General features: G+C 37.1%; 1 protein-coding gene across 10 annotated transcripts in view; it reads right to left on the bottom strand.

Annotated features, from left to right (window-relative positions):
- The window catches only part of ZMYM2 (zinc finger MYM-type containing 2), an 85,968-nt gene that overhangs the window by 38,058 nt on the left and 24,755 nt on the right, over positions 1–23,155 (bottom strand). For 9 of the 10 annotated variants that reach the window (XM_038159673.1, XM_038160169.1, XM_038160247.1 and 6 more), the window contains 5 exons: positions 21,838–22,123; positions 18,805–18,970; positions 17,795–18,007; positions 3,817–3,967; positions 2,950–3,065 (listed from right to left, as the gene is read on the bottom strand). In XM_038159673.1, the coding sequence (XP_038015601.1) occupies positions 2,950–3,065; positions 3,817–3,967; positions 17,795–18,007; positions 18,805–18,970; positions 21,838–22,123 (932 nt within the window). The remainder of the gene's footprint in view (positions 1–2,949; positions 3,066–3,816; positions 3,968–17,794; positions 18,008–18,804; positions 18,971–21,837; positions 22,124–23,155) is intronic. The other variant, XM_038160424.1, reaches the window with a different exon arrangement.

The following is a 23,155-nucleotide window of genomic DNA, read 5'->3' as shown; positions in this document are numbered from 1 at the left end:
GAACACTAGGCAGGCACAGCCCAGGATCATCCGAGAAGGCCACCACAGCAGCACAGCTTCTGCCTGCCCCTGTCGTGGCAGCATATGTGACAGAGTGTTATCCTTGCTCACAGCAACATGAAATCAAATTATGGAAACATTTCTGTACATAAGTGTACATGTGGAAGAGCTAGTAAGCAGCCAGACTGAGGTATTTTTTCCAGCTGAGAAAAAAAAAAAAAAAACCAAAGCTCTGAAAGAATCAAGTTGTTCTTAATGTGCATGAGAGAAGCACTTATGAGGAATCGTCTACATGTTGTCATTCACTAGGACTGCACAAGCAAAATCACTGGAACTAAATGAAATAGGGAAGGAAACAACCTTTTCCCTTGCACTCATGCACAGACAGACCTTCAAGCCTGGGTATGGAAAGCATATTTTTATTATTATCAAATTTAGAAGAGTATTTGTCTGTGTGCACACACATGTATGCAAGAGAGATGCAACATATATAGCCAAGAAAGAACACTTCCAGGCACTATCACAATGGTGAAAGAAAACAGCATTAGTGAATAATGAGAGAGAGTATCCCGTTAAACACCATTGTACTTCTTGTAATACTTATCCATAATGGCCCTACAATTCTCCAGATACATCCATAAATTGGAAGCAAAACCCAAACCAATTAAAGCTTGAGCACAAATTTTGCACAGACTTGTGTTTTGCCAGATGGCTTGTACTGTCAGACACTTAGACAGCTGCTAACTCTGGGAAGACACTTGTGTTACTGCCTCCACGTTCACAATAAATAATCAATAGTTTATTTACCTTAACAGCAAGATATTCAACTGACCCAGTAAAAGTACCAGTATCAATACTGGTTTAAAACAATACATCTTGGGAATAGTTCTGTCTTTAACTCTGCATTAACATCCTCCAAGACAGAGTTTGGAAGACTAGATTCAGTCCCACTGTTCTACCACCAACTACCAAAAAAACCACTCTATTTTACTCTCTTTCTTACAAGATCAAATGCTCCTACAGGCTGCTCAAAGGAGAATGTAGATAGGGACATAAACCGTACAACACGCAGCTCAGCTGAATCTTTCCAATATTTCAATCCATTAAAATAACAACTAGCTAGAAACATAAGTTTATTTGTAAGACCCAATTATAATCAATCATGAAGTTCTGTAAAACAAACTTACCCATTTGTAAACCAAAAGGACTAAAACATTTGCAGAAGGGAAGAAACAGAGGCCTGAGATAGCAATTATTCTGTTTCGTGAAGGATAACTCTTAAAGAAAAAAGTCTAGGAAGAGCAGGCAAAGCAGGAAAAGGGGATGAAGATGAAGCCAGAAAACTAAAACAAGAGTTATCTCCATTAACATTGAAGAATATGGAGCACGATAGTAAATGGGCCATTTTTTCAATTTAGGTTCAATACCTTACGTGTCACTTAGGTACAAGAGAAGCCTCAAGGGAACACTAACATTTCAGTGCTCACGTTGTGGTATATCATCCTTTCCACCTAAATACTAAATGAACAGAATAAAGAACCTGTTCTCATACATTCAACTCTAGCCTCATGGTGAATACATTTTATTTTTCTACACAGTGACTATACGAAAGCCATGAAAAGTTGAAATCCAACAGAGCTGGTTGAGCAAACTAACTGTAAGCAAGTGACAACCAACCCATTCTTGATCTTTACTGAGAACTCCCAGACTGCAAGGCTGCTTCAATTAAACTCCACTACAACACTGACAGGAGATCTACGTGCAGCACTGAGACTGCAACAGAAGGATGAGCACAAGGACTCAGTAAAAACCATGAACCCACAGGCAGCATTAAATGATCTGGCAGTTCTATTCAATAATGTTGCTTAATGTTGACTTATGTGCAAACCCAAGAAGGCCCAGGTTGAATTTGTCATTCCCTGGCTGTATTTGGTCTGAGAGCTCTTGGGGATGCAATTGATTATAAAATCACGTACAATAAAATAGACGTTAAATGGGTTTGCAGTAAGTATGGCAGTCTGTCATACTAACAGTACACAGGTATTCTGTTAACCAGTTCCACTGACAGACACCTACCAAACTGGTTATGATGGAAACACATGGCTACATGACAGAGGTCTTACCCAGGGCATATTAAAGAAGCAATTAAAAGACCAATCTGCTGTCCAGTTGACAGAAAACAGCAAAGTTCAATGACAAATGGGAAAACCCTGTGTGGGCGTAACTCTTCAACAACACATGAGGAAGCAATTATCAATTATCCTGTGTAAATCTGGGAAAAATGCTTTTACATACAAAAACTGAAACATATTCTTTTAAAATATCCTTGAATCACCAAGAGATTAATGGCTATGACACATTTCACTTACGCTTTAACCTTGATTCATGCTGAAAATATGACACTTTCAACAAGCAGAGCAGCCTCATCCAGAGTGCATGTCATTAGCCTCGCAACCCCCCAGTTTTGGACCACAATTTAAACAGCTAGTATTGTGCATTATTAAAATGGTTGAGGCTCTAACCTTCCATTTCAGAAGGAATCACTTTTCTCCATGGCAAACCTCTGTTAGTTCTACATTCAATAAGCGAATTTTGTTACTGGGTTTAGTACAAAAGAGGTTAAATTTGTTGACCTTCAATGCAAAACAGCAAGGCTCACATCCACGAAGAGGCTAAAGTGGTAAAAGGAAGATGAGCAGTGATACAGCTTTGTGCTTTCTAACAATATAAAGCAGAAATTGTAAGTTTTTATAAGTTTAAGACAGCAGCTAGTGTTATTATGAAACAGCATTGTGATCAAAGAAAATGTTATGAGCCAGGAGCACCTGCTATGTTAATTGTAACTCTCAAGCATGTATACACAACCAAGTTAGTTTAATTTTCAAATACTTAACACAAACACAGGCACACAAATAGTTAGGGAGGAAAAGATTTAACACAACAGCTAACCTGAAATTTAGCTAGACAACTGGAACTGCAAAAGTTGTACAGTTTTCCATCAGGCATTGTGGCTTGATATTGAGGTAAAGAGTTTCGCTTACAAAAGTGGCAAATAATTTCCATACCTAAAAGAAAAACGTAGTTTACAAACAAAATAAACAGAAAATAATAGAAAAAAAAAGAGTATTACAGGTGAGCCCTTTTTGGCTTTTCAATGTAGAAAACTAAGATTAGTCTGTTTTCCAGTCAGCTTCTACAAGTCACACAAATAAAAAAAAAATTACAGAAGTTTAGATAAATACTTTCACTAAAGATCAGTACTAAATATGAAAACACCTTCTTCCATAAAATTCATTGAAGCATTTTTAACTTCAAGTTGAGATCTGCTTTGCATACTGTAGAACACATGTTTTGAATTATTTACTGGATCAAAAACTTTACATAGAGAATATCTATATGCATTATAACTACGTCCCTTCTTATCCATCTCCTGCTTGACTGAAAAAAAAAATTCACAGTGGGATTATTATGAGAATTCAGAGAATATGAGTTCATATGCAAAAAACCTGCACTATCATCCTGTGACACATCAGAGCACATTATGCTTCAGCATTTTTTTCACAGGAAGCCTTAAGACAGTTGAAAATTCTTTCCAACGTCACCAAAATAGCCCAGTGAGGAAAATTATTCCTCATGGGTTCATTTACTATGTTCAACAGAAGATGTTTTGTTTTAGGTTTTTTTATGAAGTTAAAAACTATAAAGTCACATCTGCAGAGACTATAACTGTAAAACAAACATACCCACCCCCAGTGTTCAAATTTTAAAAAAGTCTACTCTTAACAGTGATGAAAACCCATCATCCTTTTCACTTACTTTGTGATTTTGCATATTTTGATTTGTGTGTGTTCATGCATACAGTTGAGCAGTATGGCTCCATATATCCATTAGGTCCTATGCACTGAGTCATGTCAAAAAACCTGCACTGAGCTCTGCAGCCAGTACAAGATGTTAATTGGCCACATTTCTAAAACATAAAACAAAGCAAAACAATGCATTAGTTAAAACTAAACTATGCTTGGCTTTTAACTTAAATTATGGTCTTAAAAAAAAAAAAAAGGAAAAAAAAAAAGAAAAGTTTTATCTCTCTCATCGGCTCTCTCATCAGATCCTTCCTGTATTAACTCTCCTGATCATCCTCTCAAGAGCATTCAGCACTTTGGTTGGGTCTTTTACTCGTGAGAAAAAGCTAGCTAAAAATAACCTTCTGTGTAAAGACACACATATACACACACACCCTTCAAAAAACTCAAACTGAACAAAACATCCCAATTCCATCCCAAACCCCACCGTCTGCAAACTGAACTGTGGTAAGAGTGTGCAACAAGTTGTGCTGAGTTGAAGAGTTTGAAAGAACTTTATTCCTCTCTCCTTGTTGATGGGACAACAGTTGTAAGGAAAGGAACAGGAATCTGGCATGGCTAATGTGATTCACGGAATGGGTAAGTTTAGAAAAGACTCCTTTTGGTCCAACCTCCCTGTTCAAGCAGGGTCTTCCTAGAGCACATGGCACAGGATTACATCCCAGATGGTTCACAAATATCTCCAGTGAGGGAGACTCCATAATTTCTCTGGGCAATCTGTTCCATTGTGCAGTCACCTGCACAGCAAAGAAGTTATGAAGATGAAGAATAAATAAACTTTGGGAAGAAAAAAAAAAAAAGTATCTCCAATCCTCTGAGCAGAAGGAACACACTGCAGAGGTTCTATGCTCAACTGTGACTCCATTAACCTGATAACAAAGTCAATTTTGACATCTCTCAAAACAGCAGTCAGTTCATCAGCAGTTTTCCACAGAACGGAACAAACGTTCTATAAAAGGACAGAAAAAGCTGCACAGAGCAGAAATACTATTGACATAGTCAACATACAAAATCAATAATTCTGACGTGCTACATATATTACATATGCCAATGTCAGGCAAATATCTCAAGTATGATAAAGCAGGTTTCAGAAAAAAATATCTAGACACCTTCTCTGCCTATAGAAATAGTATCATGGTTTTGACACTGATGGAGAAAATTCCTCACCAAAAATGATGGGCCTCCTATGAGACAGACTCTCACCTTATTAAGTATTAGAAAATCATCACTTAGGCACTTAAGATCTTGTCCCTTCTAAGGAAATTATTTTGGCACTCTCTCTCCCTCTTTTTCTATTCTCAAGGATGGAAAGGGGAAGCAAAGGCAAAGTATGTTTCATAGGCGCTTCCCTTTGTTCAGAGTGAGAGAAGCTTCAGATGATATCCTTGCCTTCTATTTTTCAGTACCCAAATTTGAAAACTAGTTAAATCCAAGCTTACAGCTAGAGATGAAATTTTTGGATTTATAATGTCATCTTTGCTATTCTAAGAGCATCCACATAAAACATACAAATAAATCCACACGCCTGTGACACAAATCAGATGTAGCACCTTGCAGAGTCCAGTAAAATTTCCACACAACTTCACTATTTCCACATGCTGTTTTGATGAAACCTTTGCTGGGGATTTCCTCCAGAAAGGAGTACCTGTCAAGATACCAAACTCCTACCTAGAAGAAGGTATAAAATACAACTCTAGGACACTTCCTTCCTATTTTAATTTTTTTCGATTTGCCTTTCAACATGTTACTCAGGACATCATTATCTTCCTAATAGTGACAAAATTCACACTTATACTAATACCAAAATGTAACTTAATGTAATTAAGTTACATTGTTCAGTGAGTTGGAGCCACTCTGCTGCTATACGTTCACCTCCCCTAGCAGGCTAATAAACAAAAGCAGGGCATCCAGAAACCTCTGAGTTATAATACTAATAATAAAGGAGGAGGCTACAATTTACAAAGGACTTGATTCCTTGGAACATGCTTAATGGACAGCCAGCATAAAAAAATCTGCTCGCACAAATAGCCTTGGGAGCGCCAGAAAAAAACAAAATGTAAATCTAGAAGCGTTGATGCAAATATGCTGGCAAATAACTAAGAGCATTCAGGAATATAATCAGAAAACAACACACAGGCAAATGAAGCCTTCACAAGTTCCATATCCAGAAGAGAAATTCAACAGAGGCTACAGGGATTTCATGAGAGAGCAAGACAAAAGTGTAAGTTTTAATAAATGAATTTATAGTACCCTGATCAGAGCATATTCAGAAAAAAAATTCATTGTGTCAGCAAGCTACATGTTTCAACAAAAATTCCTTGAATGCAGAAGTAGCTTTTGCTAACCAGCATCTCAAATACCTCAGCATTTACATGATATCAAAAAAGAACCATGCATACAAAAACCAGTGCAACAGCATGTCAATCACTTCTGAATTCCACACATCTTCTAAATACTGGAGTTGTTTACTGACTTCATCCCATCTCTTTCAGATTTAAAAGCAAGAAAAAATTTTATTTCTATCTAATAATAATATAGCAAACCTAGATCTAGTTTAAAGACACAAAGACTAAGAATTCAAAGAAAACATGTCAACTATGCAGAAGATTCTATGGCTAAGAGCAAAACTGTAATAACAAAGCTCTCATTTTATTCTTGTAATAGCAACTAAAAGGAACTTTTGGGCATTTCTACATTATCAGAAATTTAAACATATTGTTACACAAGTGAAGAAGACAGGGCATGGTAGAAAAAAAGAAAATTAGAAGGTCCAAACCTTCTTTAAATGTATTGCTCCTAAAATGTTTTAATCATCATCTCCCTCAAGTCAAACATTTTTCTTGCATTTTTATTACTCTTTCCAGCACTCCCTAAACTTCCAAGTTTAAACACTCAAACTATTAAAAAAACTCCAGAGATTATCCCACTATTATTTAAGAAAGATTAATGCATGCCTGAAAGTGTTCAATCAGTATTACAGATGTGTCTCAAACATTTATTTTTTAAGAGTCTAACTCAATAACTTCCTCCATTGCCAACATCAACAGAGAGCTCCACTATATCTCTAATGTTTTTGAATACCCATAATGCAAACCAAGAATTTTTTTCTGTTCATAAGTGTGAAATTTCCAGATGAGACTATCAAGTTTCTCAGCTAACTTACATTTCTACTCTTAAATTCTTCCCAACATAATTCTTTCATCTCTAAGAATCTGCAGTATTAACTTCATTCTGCAGAAAAAGTAACATTTGAGAATCCTTTCTCTCAAAGTATCTTTCTAGCTGCCATAAACTAACAGAACATACACTAAAATTAAGGAGAGCAAATACACAGGGTCAAAGAGCATTCTCAGGAGGTAAGGATTTTTGGCCTGGAAACAACATAGCTTAGGAGAATAATGACAGAACCAAAATGGTATTATGTAGGGCACTATGGATCAACTGCTCAGTGTATTTTCTAATATTAACAAGTACATGAAATCACATGAATATCAACAGAAATTTGAAAATAAACAGGAGACATTTCTTCATGTGACAAATGGCAGGTCATAAGAACCTCTTACCAAAAGAGTCATGGATGGAAGAACTGTTTGTACGTGTTCACAAGGAGACTGGACAAGCACTAATTAAAGAGATTTGCCAAAAATAGCATACAGGAACATCACATAAAGTTCAAGGGATGCCCTGACCTCTAGAGAGTCAGAAGCTAAGAGAATGCTCAGAGGGAAATATTCTAAATTCCTGCCCTGGTCTCTTCCATTTATGCCCACTTACATCACGGCAGGAGTTTCAATCCCTGATCAGAACCGTAACAGCTTTCTCAGGTTCTTACTACACTACATAATTAATTTAATATTTTAACCATACTCAAAGAAAAGTAGGTGTTTAGAAAAGAAATTGAGGAAAACTTAAAGCTGTGTCAACGTTGTTGGTGTCTCATGGCAGGACACAAAAAGATCTTCACTGGCAGAGGAAAACCAGAACAAAATACCAAAATCTTCTCTAGTAACTAAGTAAAGAGGGAACAAATAATGCAAAACCTCCTGAGTCTTTGTTTTAAGAAACACTTCTTACTTCTTTGTTTCAGAAGAAGAAAATCACAGAATTATACAGACTGGAGGAGACCTCCTGAGGTCAAATGCAGCCTCCTGCTCAAAGGAGGTCCAGAGGTGTTTGCTCAGGATCCTGTCCAGTAAAATCTGAGCATCTCCAAGGACAAACACTCCCAAAACCCCTCAGGAGGAGTTCACCATCCTTACAGGAGAGGAAAAAGAACAAAACGAAACAAAACACATGCCAAAAAAGAAAAAAAAACCCAAAACCCAAACAAACAAACAACAACAACAACAAAAAACCCACCACCAAAAACCAACCAACCAACCATAAAAAAACACACAACATAAAACAAAAACAAGCCACCTTTTTCTTTATCTAAGTTTCCCCTTGTTTTCAAGTTGTGTCTCTTGCCTTTCTTCCTTCCACTGTGCAACTCTTTGTAAGAGTTCAACTTTGCCTTCCTCTGTCTCCTCCCGTTAGATAACTCATCCCCCTTTATGCTCCTCAGGCTTGAACAAAGTAACCTCTCCTGAGCCTGTCCTCCCAGGTCAGGTACTCCAGTCATCTAAACATCTTGGTAGTCCTCCACTGAACTTCCACCAGCATGACAATGCCTTTCATTCTGTCAAATCCAGAACTGCCCACTGTATTCCAGATGCAGTCTCAGGAGCAGAAGAATGGGGGGGCATGGGGCACAAAGATCACCTCCCCTGTCCTGCTGGCTGTACTCTGGCTAATACACCAATGGGGTGCCCACACAACATGGGGAGTCCCCATCCTAGGAGATACTAAAAAACCCAAATGGATGTGGTCCTGGAGGACCTACTCCAGGTGACCCCGTCCGAGCTGGGGGTGGAGGTCAGGCATTTGCTGAGACATCACAGGGCCCAGCTGGCCATCTTTGCTGCAAGGGCACACTCCTAACCCCAGTTCAGCTTCTCCACTGGCATGCCCAAGTCTTTTTCTCCAAAACTGCTTTCTGGGCAGTTATCTTCCATTTCAGATCAAGTATTAGCTTCATCTTGTGCTCCTGCCTCTTGACAAAACCTGTAAAAAACTAGCTTCAGCTTCAAGTTTCCTTCCAAGACAAAACCAACCTGCAAGAGAAAGTATCAAGCATTTCCCTCCCATGTGCAAATTTACATCTGCAGCATCCTATAAAAACATGCACATTTGAGGACTGTAATTTCAAGAAAAATTGAAGTCAAAACACACTCAAATTAGTAAAGAAAACTGTATCAATTGCTAAGTACAAATAAACGAAGCTAATCCAGAAGCAAAATTTCAAGTAATAAATGCCCACTGCCCTCTGAGGGAAAGCCTGATGCATGGTAGTCTGACTACACCTCTCCTTCACTACTCCACCTAGTTTCTGCATTGAGATGACCTAATTTTGGCTAGATCCTATTCCATGTTTGACCTCTTCCAAAGCATAGTCTATGGTTGATGAAGAAGCCTGGAAATTCCTCTCACTGTATTTGATTTTAAACTCTCTCATTCTTACATGACTTGTTTGTATATCCTTAGAGACTTAATTCAATAAGGTCTATTTCATGATAGGTACCTCATGACAGAAAACAGACATTAAACAATGTGATATGGAAACTCTTGCAAGTCACTACTTCAAGATACATTTTAACTATTAACTATATATTTAACTATTTAACTATTTTAACTATTCCTTCCGTTCACTAGGACAGTGTTCAACTCAAATGGGCAACTACAAAAATAGCTATCAAAATGCAAGACAAAGCAGATGAATGTGGCATATTCCAAAACTGAAGGAATTGTTTCAACAAAAATACTAATTCCTGGAAATAAAATTCACTTAGAAGATTTCTGAGGAATTTTTATTCTTGCTACTATAAACAACTACGATTTTAGAAGGAATCTTGACCTTACTTTACATCTTACTGAAAGGATCATGTAAGCTGAAGTCTAGAGCTCTTGCTGCATGCACCCTACAAAGAACAAAGATCAAAATAAATGTCAGACCCATACCGTAAGTTCACAGCATATTAGAAGCCTAATTTCTGTTTGTAACTGGGACTAATGAAAGCCTCTGTTCTTCAACCTTCTGGCTGCAATAGTACTTCAATAAAGCTACTACTGCCTTGAATCCAGGCATCTGTGCTAGACGCTTTTATTCTTGACTGAAAAAAAGCGCAGTATCATCTGCTTTGTCTGCCTGGACAAGGCTAAGAGAGCAGGATGAAGGACATGCCAGCAGTGTTAAGAAAGCATACTTGCTACAGCTTCTCCCACGCAAGGGCCAGTCAACAGAAAATATCAGAACAGCAGCTGATTGCCACAATGCTATGTAGCAGCCCTAAGACTTGCTTCCAGTTAAAGGAAATGCTTTGTAGTTAAAACTCCATGGAAAACAGATTGTTAAATACTTCTCAATCCAGGCAAACCTCCCTGGTAACTTTACAGAATAAGAGGTTTGGATTAGAATTAAGAAAAACACCAGGAAATTCCAGGACAGAAACTTAGTACGCCTGTGTTCAAACACAAAAGAAGAAAGAAAACATTTTCTATAAGTAGAAAAGCAGATACATTTGCTACATGGAATTCTATGATAATTGAAATCCCTCAGAAAGCTGCTGTTTTCTTGATGACCTAACTACAGATTCATTTGAAAGGATGGTCTGATGGAACCTGAGGCAACATGCACATCTAAGAAAAGAACCAGGTATCAGTAGAATCTGTACCAGCAAAGAAAGAAGACATTGTATAATTTATTTTCTCTTAAAATACTGCATCCAAATCATCTCTCCCGCAAGAGTAACAAGTGTAAACTCTTCCTCAAAAGCATTTGCCCAAGTGCTCAGAGCAAAACAGGAAGCAATTGCTTTTGTGGGCCTTGAACAGCAAGTGATTTATGTTTACATTCCATCAGTTGAACTCTACGAAGAGCTAGATTGGTAACTTGTCCAGTCCTTTTCCCTGGCATCTCCAACTGCCAGTGCTCTTTTTGCTGGTTTTGTTCCCATGCTCAAGACACTTGTCTTTCTCTCTCTAAGAAAGGCAGAGCTGAAAACACTTGCCTCAAAAAGCAAGTTACTTCTACATTAACTGAATGTTTCAGCTGCTTCTGTTCTGCCTTTTCTCTTTTCCCCCCAGCTCCACCCAGACAATTACTTCAGGTACACTGGTGTATGGATGTGGTTATATCCATCATAACTATGATACCTAGTCATGCCACCTCCTTGCTTCCTCTTTCCAGGAAGCTCCTGTGCTCCCACACAAATCACAGCTCACATCTGACTGCCCTATGTAGCCTTCTTCAGAACTACAAAGCCATTTTAACATTTCTGATGGTCCCATCTATTTTTAACTTCTAAAATAGCTACATAACAGTATTCTAAACAGTTTTGATGAACTATATTCAGATGTCTAAGGAATCTGGTACCATAGTTTTTACTGAAGAGCAGCAAATTCTACAGTTGGAAGACAGACATTTGAAAAAAAAAAAAAGGAAAAATAAATGGTTCCAGAAAGCAGGAGTGAATAAACAGTATAAGAAACGGTAGAATAGGATAGTTTCTAGGACTCAGTTTGCATCAGATATGCAAGAAACTTGGGGTTATAAATACCAAGAAGTCTCAAAAAAACCTCTCCATATCACTAAACAGGAAGAAAGAAGAAATGATTATTCCTTGCTTGATAAAGATTTCGGTCTTTAACCATGTTAGATGGGATAAAAAGCATCCAGCTATATCCATTTGTAGAAGTGTGCGAAGTATGAAACAACAGTATTATCAGAGATTACTTAATGCCAAACTAAGTATTACCTGAACTAAACAGAAGTGGTTTACTATATGATGAAGAAACTCCACTATTAAACCACAGTTAGATCTGGCTGAAACCACACCACTTCTCTTTAAAAGTGACCAACATTTGAAAAAAAAATAAAAGTATTTCTAACGTTTCAATGTAAGTGGGCTGTTCAACTCTTAACAATTACTGACTTTGTAAAGAGTACTTACTCTTGAAACAGACACTTGGAAATGAGAGTTTATAAAACAGTAAAAACAGCAGGAAGTGGTAGATTTTGTAGTTCATTGTACTATCAAGATAAAAAGGAAGACAGGAAGGACACTCTGTCTTTAACAGCAAAGAAGCACAGAAAAAAAACCCGACACTGCATGGGAAAGGACAAAGTTGAAAACCCTAGATGCCTCCACTGAAGTGCTAAGTGGCAGGACATTCTATCACAGCATTTAAGCCACTAGAAAACAATACACTTTAGGAGGCTAAGTACAAACCCCATGTAAGCATTTAACTGTTAGCTGCAGAGCTGATACGAATATTACTGTATACAGTGAAGGCTCTTAAACCCCAGCACGGAGATAAAACAGACAAATAAGTTTTAAGAGTTTCACAAAAACAGTTCCTTGGCAAGGAACAGAAACTGACCAAGGAAGCACAAGTGCCTAGGGTGTTTTTTTCTATTGCTTGTAAGTGAATAGCTATGGGGCATGGCATAGCCTTATTATTCTTGAAGCATGTTCAGTAGTATGTCTTCATCTAATCAAGAAGTAAGCAAATGCACTTCTATCCAGTATTGAAAGATTTTTCACCTAATGAAAAGGCACTGCAAGCATCCTCTCCAACTAGAAAAACTCTCATTTGGCTTGCATTCATTAAGTCTCACTTCAGTCCAGAGCTATCAAAAAGCCTATGAAGAAATAGCTAGAGCTGCTTTCCCACCCACCTTCCCCTCCCCCCCCCCCCTTTTTGGCAGTAGATGAAGACCATCACTTTAAGAAGCCCCCAAAGCAAGCAAATTCCAGGTCACATTCTAAGAACTTTAGTTACAGAAGCAAAGTAAAAAAGGTAAAGGAACATTTTTAACTAGGAAGACATGAAATACTTTCTTGGTAGAATCAAGAGCATCATGGACTGATCAGGCAAGGAAGCAAAACATTTTCAAAAGCAGACACAGACATTGCTTTAGCTTAGTTGGAAAGCTCAAAATTCAAAGGTTTAGTTGGCTGCACAAGCTAAGTCACAAATTCACACAAACAGTCCACTTGTTTCTTAAAACAAGGTTGTGAAGCCTGTACCAAAATCCAGCAAACAAGGATGCAAACATGGGAATTACTCTGGAATTTTGTGGAGACAGAAAACATGCAATAGTAGCAGAAACAAAAATACTGAAGCAACCTAGGTATGTGCTGCATGTGGTTAACATCTTTATGACAGGCATATTTGAGGTTACTTTCAATTTACTGCACAAGTAATTTTCAAATAAATCATTACAGTAATTTTCTAAATGCTTATACTTTCATTTCAACTACAGAAAATATCTGCTCAAAGAAATAAGGTACTTCAGTATCTGTACAATAACAGACAATTTTAGTCAGTTCCTGTTCAGATATAGTTTCATTCTCTTCTAGTGTGGTTTGTTTGGTTGTTCTCCATTTTGTTTAGGGTCACTCTTTAAGTTCCTCTTGACCCTCTACATGTGAGAAGCCTGAACCTCAGTGCAACAGTCAGAGTGTATAATCCAGCAGTAATCATCATCTTCAGGTTTTAAAAAATTTAAATACTTCCAATGAGACTTTTGTTTTATATTTTATCTAGACTGTCACACCTTTTTTTGAGAAATGATTTTATCATTGTTTTATCTTTTTTGACTTGCACTTAGCTGTCTTCACACATGGCTTTTGTATCACAGAGAAATTAACTTGCTCTTGCATGTAATTACAGTGAGCATTAGTTATGTTATGCCTATTTATTGCTTTGTAATTATTTTTGAAATTATTATTTGTGTGTCATAACTTTTTAATATTAAAAGACACCTAAGATCTGCAATAACTTTTTAAGTTTTAGGAAAGAAAGAACAAAAATTACCTCTCAGAAGATCAAGACTCAAAATGCAATATTAAAGATTATGTATGTCTCATTTTTAAAGCAGGTTCTGAAACTGGTACATAGGAAGCTATGTGCATCCATCACCTTGAAAGGTGACTTAGGACATTTGAGAAAAAACCTACTCTCCATCCCAGGAATAACACTGTTTCTTACTGCCAAGAACAGTCTAAAGCAGAGAAAAGACACAGTTTGCAGCAGATGGATTACCTGCAGTAATCCAATTACTTGTCATTCTGAGAGCCACTGTAATTTTTATTACCCACAAGTTTAATTTTTTCATTTCAAGAAAAAAGAAAAAAAGTTCATGATGAGTTACTGAAAAATTATGTGTTCAAATCAGTGTAATATTTATTTTTTAAAATTGTGATTAAGTATATAGATCGGTACAAGTAATAAGGAGTTTTCATTTATTACTACTACAAATGTATAGCAATAATGATAGGTATATGACATTTACAATATAAACTGCTTAATACAAAGCTCATACCAGTAAGACCTATTTATTTTACAGCTGTTTATAAGAAAACATTTGCTAAAACTCTTATGTGACACACAATAAGTAGTTGTACAACACAATGCTGGAATCAAATGACATTAACTTTTTCTGTATTATTTCTCTCATGAAGTTTATTTCAGTATGCAATAATGACTCTCCCAAAATCTCTCCTTCAGCAGTTCTCCTTTAAAGCAAGGTCTACTAATTTCTAAGGAAACACTGTTACAACTGAACAAAACAACCCATAATTTGCCAATTGCAGCCCAGTGGGTTGTCAGTGACATTTTCCAGTCTTTTTTAAACTTCTTTTCTAAAAAAACAGAACTCCTTAAACATACTCAGCTCAAAAAACCTAAACAAACTCAAACCTAAATATCGTTATCAACTAAATATTCTCAAGTATTTGTGTCCTGAGCAACTTCATACACATACAGCATATACTAGAAGAACTTACACTTTTATAGTTTGACTTTCATATATTCATAGAACAACAGAATGGGGGGTTGGAAGATCATCCAGTTCCAATCCCCTCAGCCACAGTCAGGAACACCTTCCACTGGACCAGGCTGCTCAGGGCCATATTCAACTGGGCCTTGGATACTCCCAAGTATAGAACACCTACAGCTTCCCTGGAAACCTGTTCCAGTGCCTCGCTACCCTTTACAGTAAAATTTTTTCCCTATTATCTAATCTAAAACTACTCTCTTTAAATCTAAACCCATTTCCCCTTAGCCCATCAGTATGTGCTCTTGTAAATAGTCTTGTTCCATCACTCCTCTAAGTTCCCATCAGCTACTGGGAGGTCACCATTAGGTCACCCTGAAGCTTTCTCTTTTCTAGACTGAACAACCTCAACTCCCTCAGTTCTTCCTCATAGGAGAGGCTCTCCATCTCTCTGATCATTCCAGTGTCCCTCCTCTGGACTCACTCCAACAGATCCATGTCCTCCCTGTGCTGGGACCCCAGAGCTGATGCAGCCCTGCAGGAGGGGTCTGAGCAGAGCAGAGGGGCAGAATCCCCTCTCTGGCCCTGTTGCCCACCATTGGATGCAGCCCAGGACACGTCTGGCTGTCTGGGATGTGAGAGCACACTGACAGCTCATGGCCAGCCTCTCATCCCCCAGCACCCCCAAGTCCTTCTCAGCAGGGCTGCTCTCCATCTGCTCATCTCCAGCCTGTGTTGACACTGGGGGATGCCTCAACCCAGGTGCAGCACCTTGCACTTGGTCTTTGTCCTTTATCTGGACTTCTGTGAAGCCTTTGACATGGCTGAGATTCCCATGGACTCACTTCAAGCTTGTCCAGTCCCTCTGGATGGCATCCCATCAATTCAGGTGTGTCACTGCACCCTCAGCTTGGTGTCATTTGCAAACTTGCTGCGGACGCACTTGGTGCCTTTGTCTATTCCTTAATGAAGACATGAAACAACATCCATCCAAATATGGACCCCTGAGGCACACCACTTGTCACCAACGTTTACCAGGACTCCGAATCATTGACCACTACCCTCTGGATGCAACCATCCAACCAATTCCTAATCTGCCTAACATTCCACCTGCTGAATCCACCATTTTCCAATCTGGTGAGAAGAACATTGTGGGGGAGCATGTCAAAGGAATTACAGAAGTCCAGATAAACAATATCTATAGTCCTTCCCTTATCTGCTGGTGTAGTTACTTTGTAACAGAAAGGCACTTGGTTGATCACACAGAACTTTCCCTCAATAATACTTCAAACTCCTCACACTCTGTGAATATTTGAGACCTACCAGTTAAGAATTACACTTAATCACCATTCCAAAACAGATGCACACAAGCACTCAAATTAAGCTTCTCACAACCTATTATAGTTGCACAGTGGCACATATTTTGATAAAGGAATTAAGAACTTGCTTGCATAAAATCTGCTGTCAGAAGTGAATGAACCAAAACAACATGTCTCAACTTTAAAGGTTCTCACAATAATGCACCAACTTGATGCTACTTGTGAAGATCCTTGGTACTGCAAACTACTCCCCCTCCCCAAATTAAACTAGAACATACAACTCTCTACCCATATTCTTCTCATTCTCAAATACATATCTAAACACAAAATACAACGATTTGTGAACAAATACAGTATATTTTGTCATTAAAGTACAAATTCATCATTTAACCTCAAAATTCCATGTTTCATACTTCCATGTGCAGTGTAAGTTATACTGGTTGTGGGGGAACGTTTCATGTTCAAAGTTAATCTCCTGCATTTTTGTTTCTTCAAGACAGTATTCAACGTTTCTTCAAGTCTTTCCATGGCTTCTGGGCATGCCTACGTTTTTAGTAGCTTGAAAACCTATCCTGTCCCTTTTGGTACAGCTGTGGCAAAAAAATAATGCTTATGTTACGTTTCCAATGAGGCTATTTACACATTTCCAGCTTTGCTCTTCACACACAGCACATACACAGAAAAGCCATCCCCAAAAGCATAAGAGCTCAGTGTCCAGTGAGAAAATACAAGCACACATGATGCAACATTAACCCAGCACTGCAATGCCTCTTCTCTTGGACCACTGGTTTCTTTAAAATAGGAAGAGATGAAGAATGAGCCCTGAACAATGTGCAGCACAGAGGCCACTCACATATTCAAATGTGCATTTCAAAACCAGAAACATAAATTTTCTAGCAAAAGAGCCCTGTCAGAACATACCAAGCAAAAGAACCCAAAAAATAACACCCCCAAAATCCCCATATTCTATATCCTCCCCTGAAATATTTAATATTTCACAGCTATCCTATTATACTATAAATACTATGATTAACATTTAAACCTTCTAGCCAGCATTAGCAACAGCTCAGAGCTAAGCTGGCTCTGCAAAATATAAAAGACATCAGCATCAGACTTCTTGATTTGACATTGTATTTAAACACAACTACTGCTAACTTAACAATCTTAAAAATAAATGAAAAACTAACCAAGTAAATAAAATGAAGGCATAAAATTTGACACATGGAAGGACGAAAGTAACAATTTTTGGAATCCTGTGCTGTACAATGGAGATGAGACCTAGCGCAAGTACACAGCCAAACTGTAAACTTAGAGCCTTCTCACAGCAATGACCAATCTGTTATGTTCTGCATATTTTTTAATAGTTCAAAACTGCACCCAAGCGAGCTTTTATATAAAAAAACCCGTAACTTAAGGACCAGTAAAGCCTGTGTGGTGTGCTTGCTGTTAATATACTTTAGATACCACCAACAGAAAAAAACTGAAATTATTAACAAAATTTAATTTCAATGGTACTTTCATAAAGAACAAATATGTATTGCTATTACAGCAACATCAAAAAGAGACAGTAGGTCCACTGCAGACAGTTTCTTCTCACTGGCATTAACTTCATTTTTGTAAGTCTTTGTTACTTATGTCTTCTTAGGAGAAGTAAACCCATGCTATCAGTACCAGGATAAACAAGAACAATTAATGTTTATTTAACTTTAAATTATAGGTAAAGAAGTCATTACCTGCTTGTATTCACCAACGCAGTTCTGACAGCAGAATCTTTTCTGCTGACCATCAATAGTAAGGACATTGTTTCCAGCTCCTTTACTGGGCAAATACTCCCCACAATGCTCACAGCAATTCATTATTAAACCATTTGCCATCCTGTATCTATTGAAGCAATGGTCACTGCACAGCTTATGAGTCATATTTTTAAAGCTAACTTCGTGACGAATCTAAAAAATAAAAATAAAAAAGTATTCTATCACTAGACAAGCACAAAGTTGCATGAAACTAATAGACCAGCCAGAAGTCTTACATTCAAATAACCATCTCACTATTTAAAAACTTGAAATGACCATGAAATATATGAACAGAAAGGGATGTTTCTGTTGTCTCCAATGTACTAGGAAAACGCTCTTAGACTCATCTAACCCTTTAGCCTAGAAGGAAAGACCAGAGGGATGGGTGTGGAAATTGCACATGAGAGCAGAATGCTAATTTATGCAATTTTATAAAACGGTCAATTTACAGCTGAAAAACCTGGCATATGAAGATTGGCCAGACAATATGCTGTGTAAAGCAATAGCCTGAACTATGCCGGGCTCACTAATCAAGAAGGCATCAAGAACACATACATACATTCATGAGAATTTAAAATTACACATATTCTACAGCTCTCTAAAACCATCTGCATTACCTTTCAAAACATACAGTAAAAAAAATAGGTAATACAGTGGATCTTGACATTTTTTCATCAGCAATTCTTTTATGTGAGAGATCTGGGTTATAATTACAAGATTCTATGCCTAATAGAACACATTATAAGCAAAAGGCAGTTCAAGTTTCTGAAACTAATATCAACCTCTTGGAATACTTTCTTCCTTCAGCTGCTCTCTGTGAACATTAAACCTGCATATTTTATTATCTCAAAATACTGAAGATTTTACATTTTCTTCTTTTCTGTTTTCTTATTTCAGTTTAAGGTATTAATATGTCATTATTGAGAAAGACAAAAAACAGTCAACCAGACCTCAGTTAGTTTACCACAGATTGTGCATCTTGATTTATTCAAGGCTCCTTTTGAGGGATTCTGTTTATCTTCATAGAAGGATAAACATGATGTACTGCAAAACTCCTGGAAAGACTCACTTGAATCTACTTGAGCAACAATGGTGCCTTTCATTGTTGTTATATCTCTGAAATAAAATTTTTTAAAAAATTTTAAAAAAATCATATGCTTATGTTTTTACATATATAAACAAGAACACTTCACATGTTGTAAGACTCATTCTTCCTTTTAAGGCTTAAATTTCAAAACAGTTTTTTTAGTGTACAGTTGTTAGTCACAGGATGAATACTAAGTTTGATAATATTTTTGCAGCTACTGTAAGTCTTTACTGTGTAAATCCCTATGTTTTTCTTTAGCTTTGAGATATTTTTTCCCATTAAATTATTCTAGAACAAAGTAGTATCAATGCGCCATTAGATGCAGTCATGGCAAACTCAGTATTTTCCAAAAAACTAACATAGTAAATTTGAACTAGCCATTTTACAATGGCTTTTCCTTTTACACAAAAGCTATATGTAAGTTTCATACAAAAAAATCAGATTTACAATAAAAAGCAAGAAATTGTCTTTGTAGGTACCTCCACTATTTTCATTATTAATCTCAGGACAGAATGAGAGGAAGAGAGAAACTTGTTTTCTCACATTTCTCAAACTTATAAACAACCAAAAAGCTTAGAAATCTACCACAAACATGCCTAGGAGTTCTATCACTCAGAATTTACAAAAGTTAATTCCATCATTCCTTTAAAAAGTTCCAAAGCATCTGAGCAGTTCATGCAGCTGTCCATGGAATTGTGCCAATTTAACACCTTCAACCAGAAAACTAACCAACAATAAAAATAATTTGAAATCAAAGAAACCTTGTTCTAACCAAAGAGACTTTCATTGTCCCAAACTAATACACATCATATATTAGAAGAAGTAAGGAGAGGAAATAAAAGCCTCCTCATTTGCCTTCTAAGCAAAAAAAAAAAAAAAAGACCAAAACATAAAACTTATTGACATATAGGAAATGCTATTGGGAATATATAAAAACAATTATTATGCACATCTGGATCACCAGTTGGAAAACACATGCCTCACACACTCATACCTATAAGCTTTAAAACCAAGATGAGTAAAAACCACTGGAAAAACAGGGAGAAGGTATGTTTCCCTAGACACCTCCTTGAAAATTACCTTGTACAGTCCCAATACCAACAGTTGCAAGCTTGCCTTCTTCCATCAAGGGGAAGTCAGCTAAGTTTGGCTTACCCTTTGGAGAACTACTCAGATTTGTGTCAGGGAGTGCTATCATTCCTGTTCTGCAAAACAAAGGCAGAGCTTCTGCCCTGGGGAGCTTGCTATTTATGTAGATACAGAAGAGTTCAGAGGAATGCAAGAAAAGGGATTTATAATAAAATATCTAAGAATTTTGCCTTTTCCTGTTGGGTTATACAGAGGAACAGTGCCACAGAGGAACAATTTAGTGCACATACTATCTTCTATTTAACTGTGATTGAGTAAAAACTTCACAGTGGTGGAAAAGCAAAGACTAACATCACCTCAAAAACTGTGACTCAACATCACCTCAAAGGTGACTTCAGATAGATTCTCTTTACCCTCAAAAGCTAGAAATAAGGTGTTTTCCTCATCATTCAAAAATAAAGCCTTTTCATTTGGGGCAGTTTTGTATGTAGCCTCTTGCAATAAACAGCTTAATTATCTCCAAAGTGACAAAGGAGCATGGATTAGGCCATAATTTCAGTCAGAGAAGATTAGACAAATCTTCATCTTTATAGATCATGCAGTTAGCTGAATATGGTAGTCACCAGATTACATCTTAAAAAAAAAAGTGTATAAACATGTAACAAGCCAATAGAAAGAACAAGCATTACTTTTAATAAGCCCTGTAGAGGGAAGGGTTCAGAGAATTTGAGCTTTTAACACAGATTTTTTTTGAAAAACCTAGAATATCTTACATTTTCTAGGTTTTCAGGGTACCATAGTATGAGTATGCAGGATATGAATGTTTTCTATAGCTTATTTTTACTTAGTGCCAAGGAGAAAAAAGACTTAATAGCTTGCATCCGAATACTAGCCATTAACCCAGCATACTAGACAAGAATGTAAAATGGTTTTTTACTAGTTTAAATCTGTGATTGAGCTCTCTGGAGCACAAACTAACAAAGGCAGTCTTTATAGCAAGACTTCTTTAGTTCAGAAAAAAATTCTTCCTTTAACCAGCATTATCACTGCAGCATGTACCAGACTGGGAATATGAAAAAGTGCAAAAAGCTCAGTGAACAGTACACTGAAAGTAAAAGATAGTACAGCCAGTCTATACACTTAACACTGCAACAACACAATTACAGAAGGCTTCTTTCTCTATGGCAATTTCAAGTCTGGCAAATCACGAAAAACTGCAAGTCAAACCTAACCAGTAATTTAAAATAAGCCACTTCTAGCTATGCTTTTTACTCCCTCTGTACCACCCACTTAAGGTATCTTCAGCTACTAAACTGCCAGTTGCCCCACTTTAGGGAAAAACCTAAGGCTTTTCCTATCCCCCTAAGACCAAGAGTGGAAGAACTCCCAAGCTTCTTCCAGCTTCTTGCAAGTCATGACTTTCTCATCCTTTTAAAGTCTCTTGATTTTACATCTACATCTATCAAAATGAGTGCTTTCTACACAACACATGGTCCACTATTTTCACAAAGCACTTCATATATGAAGTATATCTTGTCACAACTTGGACACCTCATCTTTAAAAAAAAATCAGCTATTTTTAGTGTACTGGCTTTCAATAAAACAATATCCCATACCTTGAATTCAAAAGCTGGTATTATTTTGTTAGACACAGAGAATTCAACATTTCCAAACACTAAAGCAACACTATATAAAGCACTTATATAATCAAGACTTTATATCATTAATGGAGCAATTCTCATGCACGCGTAAGAATCTTAATAGTACTGAATTTAGGTGCTAGAGTGAAACAAAAGAAAAAACTCACTTTCTGCACATGACACAAAGTTTCTTTGGAGTGGGTTTGTGTGAAAATGATGACAGGCAGGTAGTGGAGCAGAAAAGGTGAGCTGATCCTTTCCGCTGATACGCAGTCTGTCCCTTTTGTAAAGGCTTTTTGCAGTTTGCACATGTGACTTTAACCTGCTTAGAAGGCTGTTGCTGGGGAGAAGGCTGGAAAATTTGCTTAGGAAGGGATGCTACAGGTGACAAGGAATCCACACCTGGTTGCTTCTGATTCCTAGGAAAGGAAGCTGACTGGGATATCCAAGAATCTTCAAGACAAAAAACCCAAACATAAAAGTAAATCAAGAGACACATGTATGTACAGAACAGTATTCACAGACATATCATCATAAAATCATTTTTCTGTGGGACTGATCACAGAAGAAAGATATTTTAATTCCAGGTTTAATGTAAAAAATCCGGTTTGATGGTACCACTCTCCATTGCTACAAAGCTTCAGAACATGAACAAATTTCAGGATGCTCCCATCCTACATCTAGTGACAGGTTTTGCAGATTTCAATTCACTTGCACTGAGTTTGCAAGCTGGCAATCTTATCTTCAGACAAACAAAACCAAAAAAAAAAAAAAGAGACCAAGAGACAACATAGAATTTCTAACCCAATGTTTGTCTCAAACTCTGCAAATTTAGATCCAAAGTTTTCATTAGTTATTTTGTTCTGAAGCTTTAACAAGCATAATGGGTCCAGCCTTGGTGATAAATCCTAGAACCGGCTCCTAGTCCAGCCTGCAGCCAGAGAACTACATTGTATAGCAGTGAATTTCCTAAGTCATGAGAGATAATACTTCCTCAGTAGATATCAATGAACCTAGAAAATAACAGTTTGTTAAGGTCTGGCAGTTCTTCACACAGATCCATGCGTTCATGTTTCAGACACCACTAGTTTTCTATTTGTATTTTTAGGAAAATAAACTACCATGGAACTAAGTTATCTTTGCCCAATCTTTTGTAGCATAAGTAACTCGTATAACAAGAATGTAAGCAAAACATTTTTTCTGAAAGAAATAAATCTATAAACACCATATGTTAAATTACATGCTCCGGATCTTAGTCTGGAGCAGAAGATACAGTTTTGGGGGAGAAAAGAAATTCCCCGAACAAAAGAAACTCCCCAAACAAATGTCATTTCTAGGCTTTTCTCTGGAATTTAGGCTTTCATTTAAAGTGATTATCATCAGAATTTAGAAATGTTTGCCTTCTGAAGACTGAATTAAAACTGAAAAAAAATTTTCATTATAAAAAATATTTGCATAGATTTTCAATAGTGTGCCAGTTATACC

This window comes from Motacilla alba, chromosome 1 (assembly GCF_015832195.1).
Source record: "Motacilla alba alba isolate MOTALB_02 chromosome 1, Motacilla_alba_V1.0_pri, whole genome shotgun sequence".
In the NCBI taxonomy this organism is placed as follows: domain Eukaryota; kingdom Metazoa; phylum Chordata; class Aves; order Passeriformes; family Motacillidae; genus Motacilla; species Motacilla alba.
This window is presented reverse-complemented; position numbering and strand designations above follow the sequence as displayed.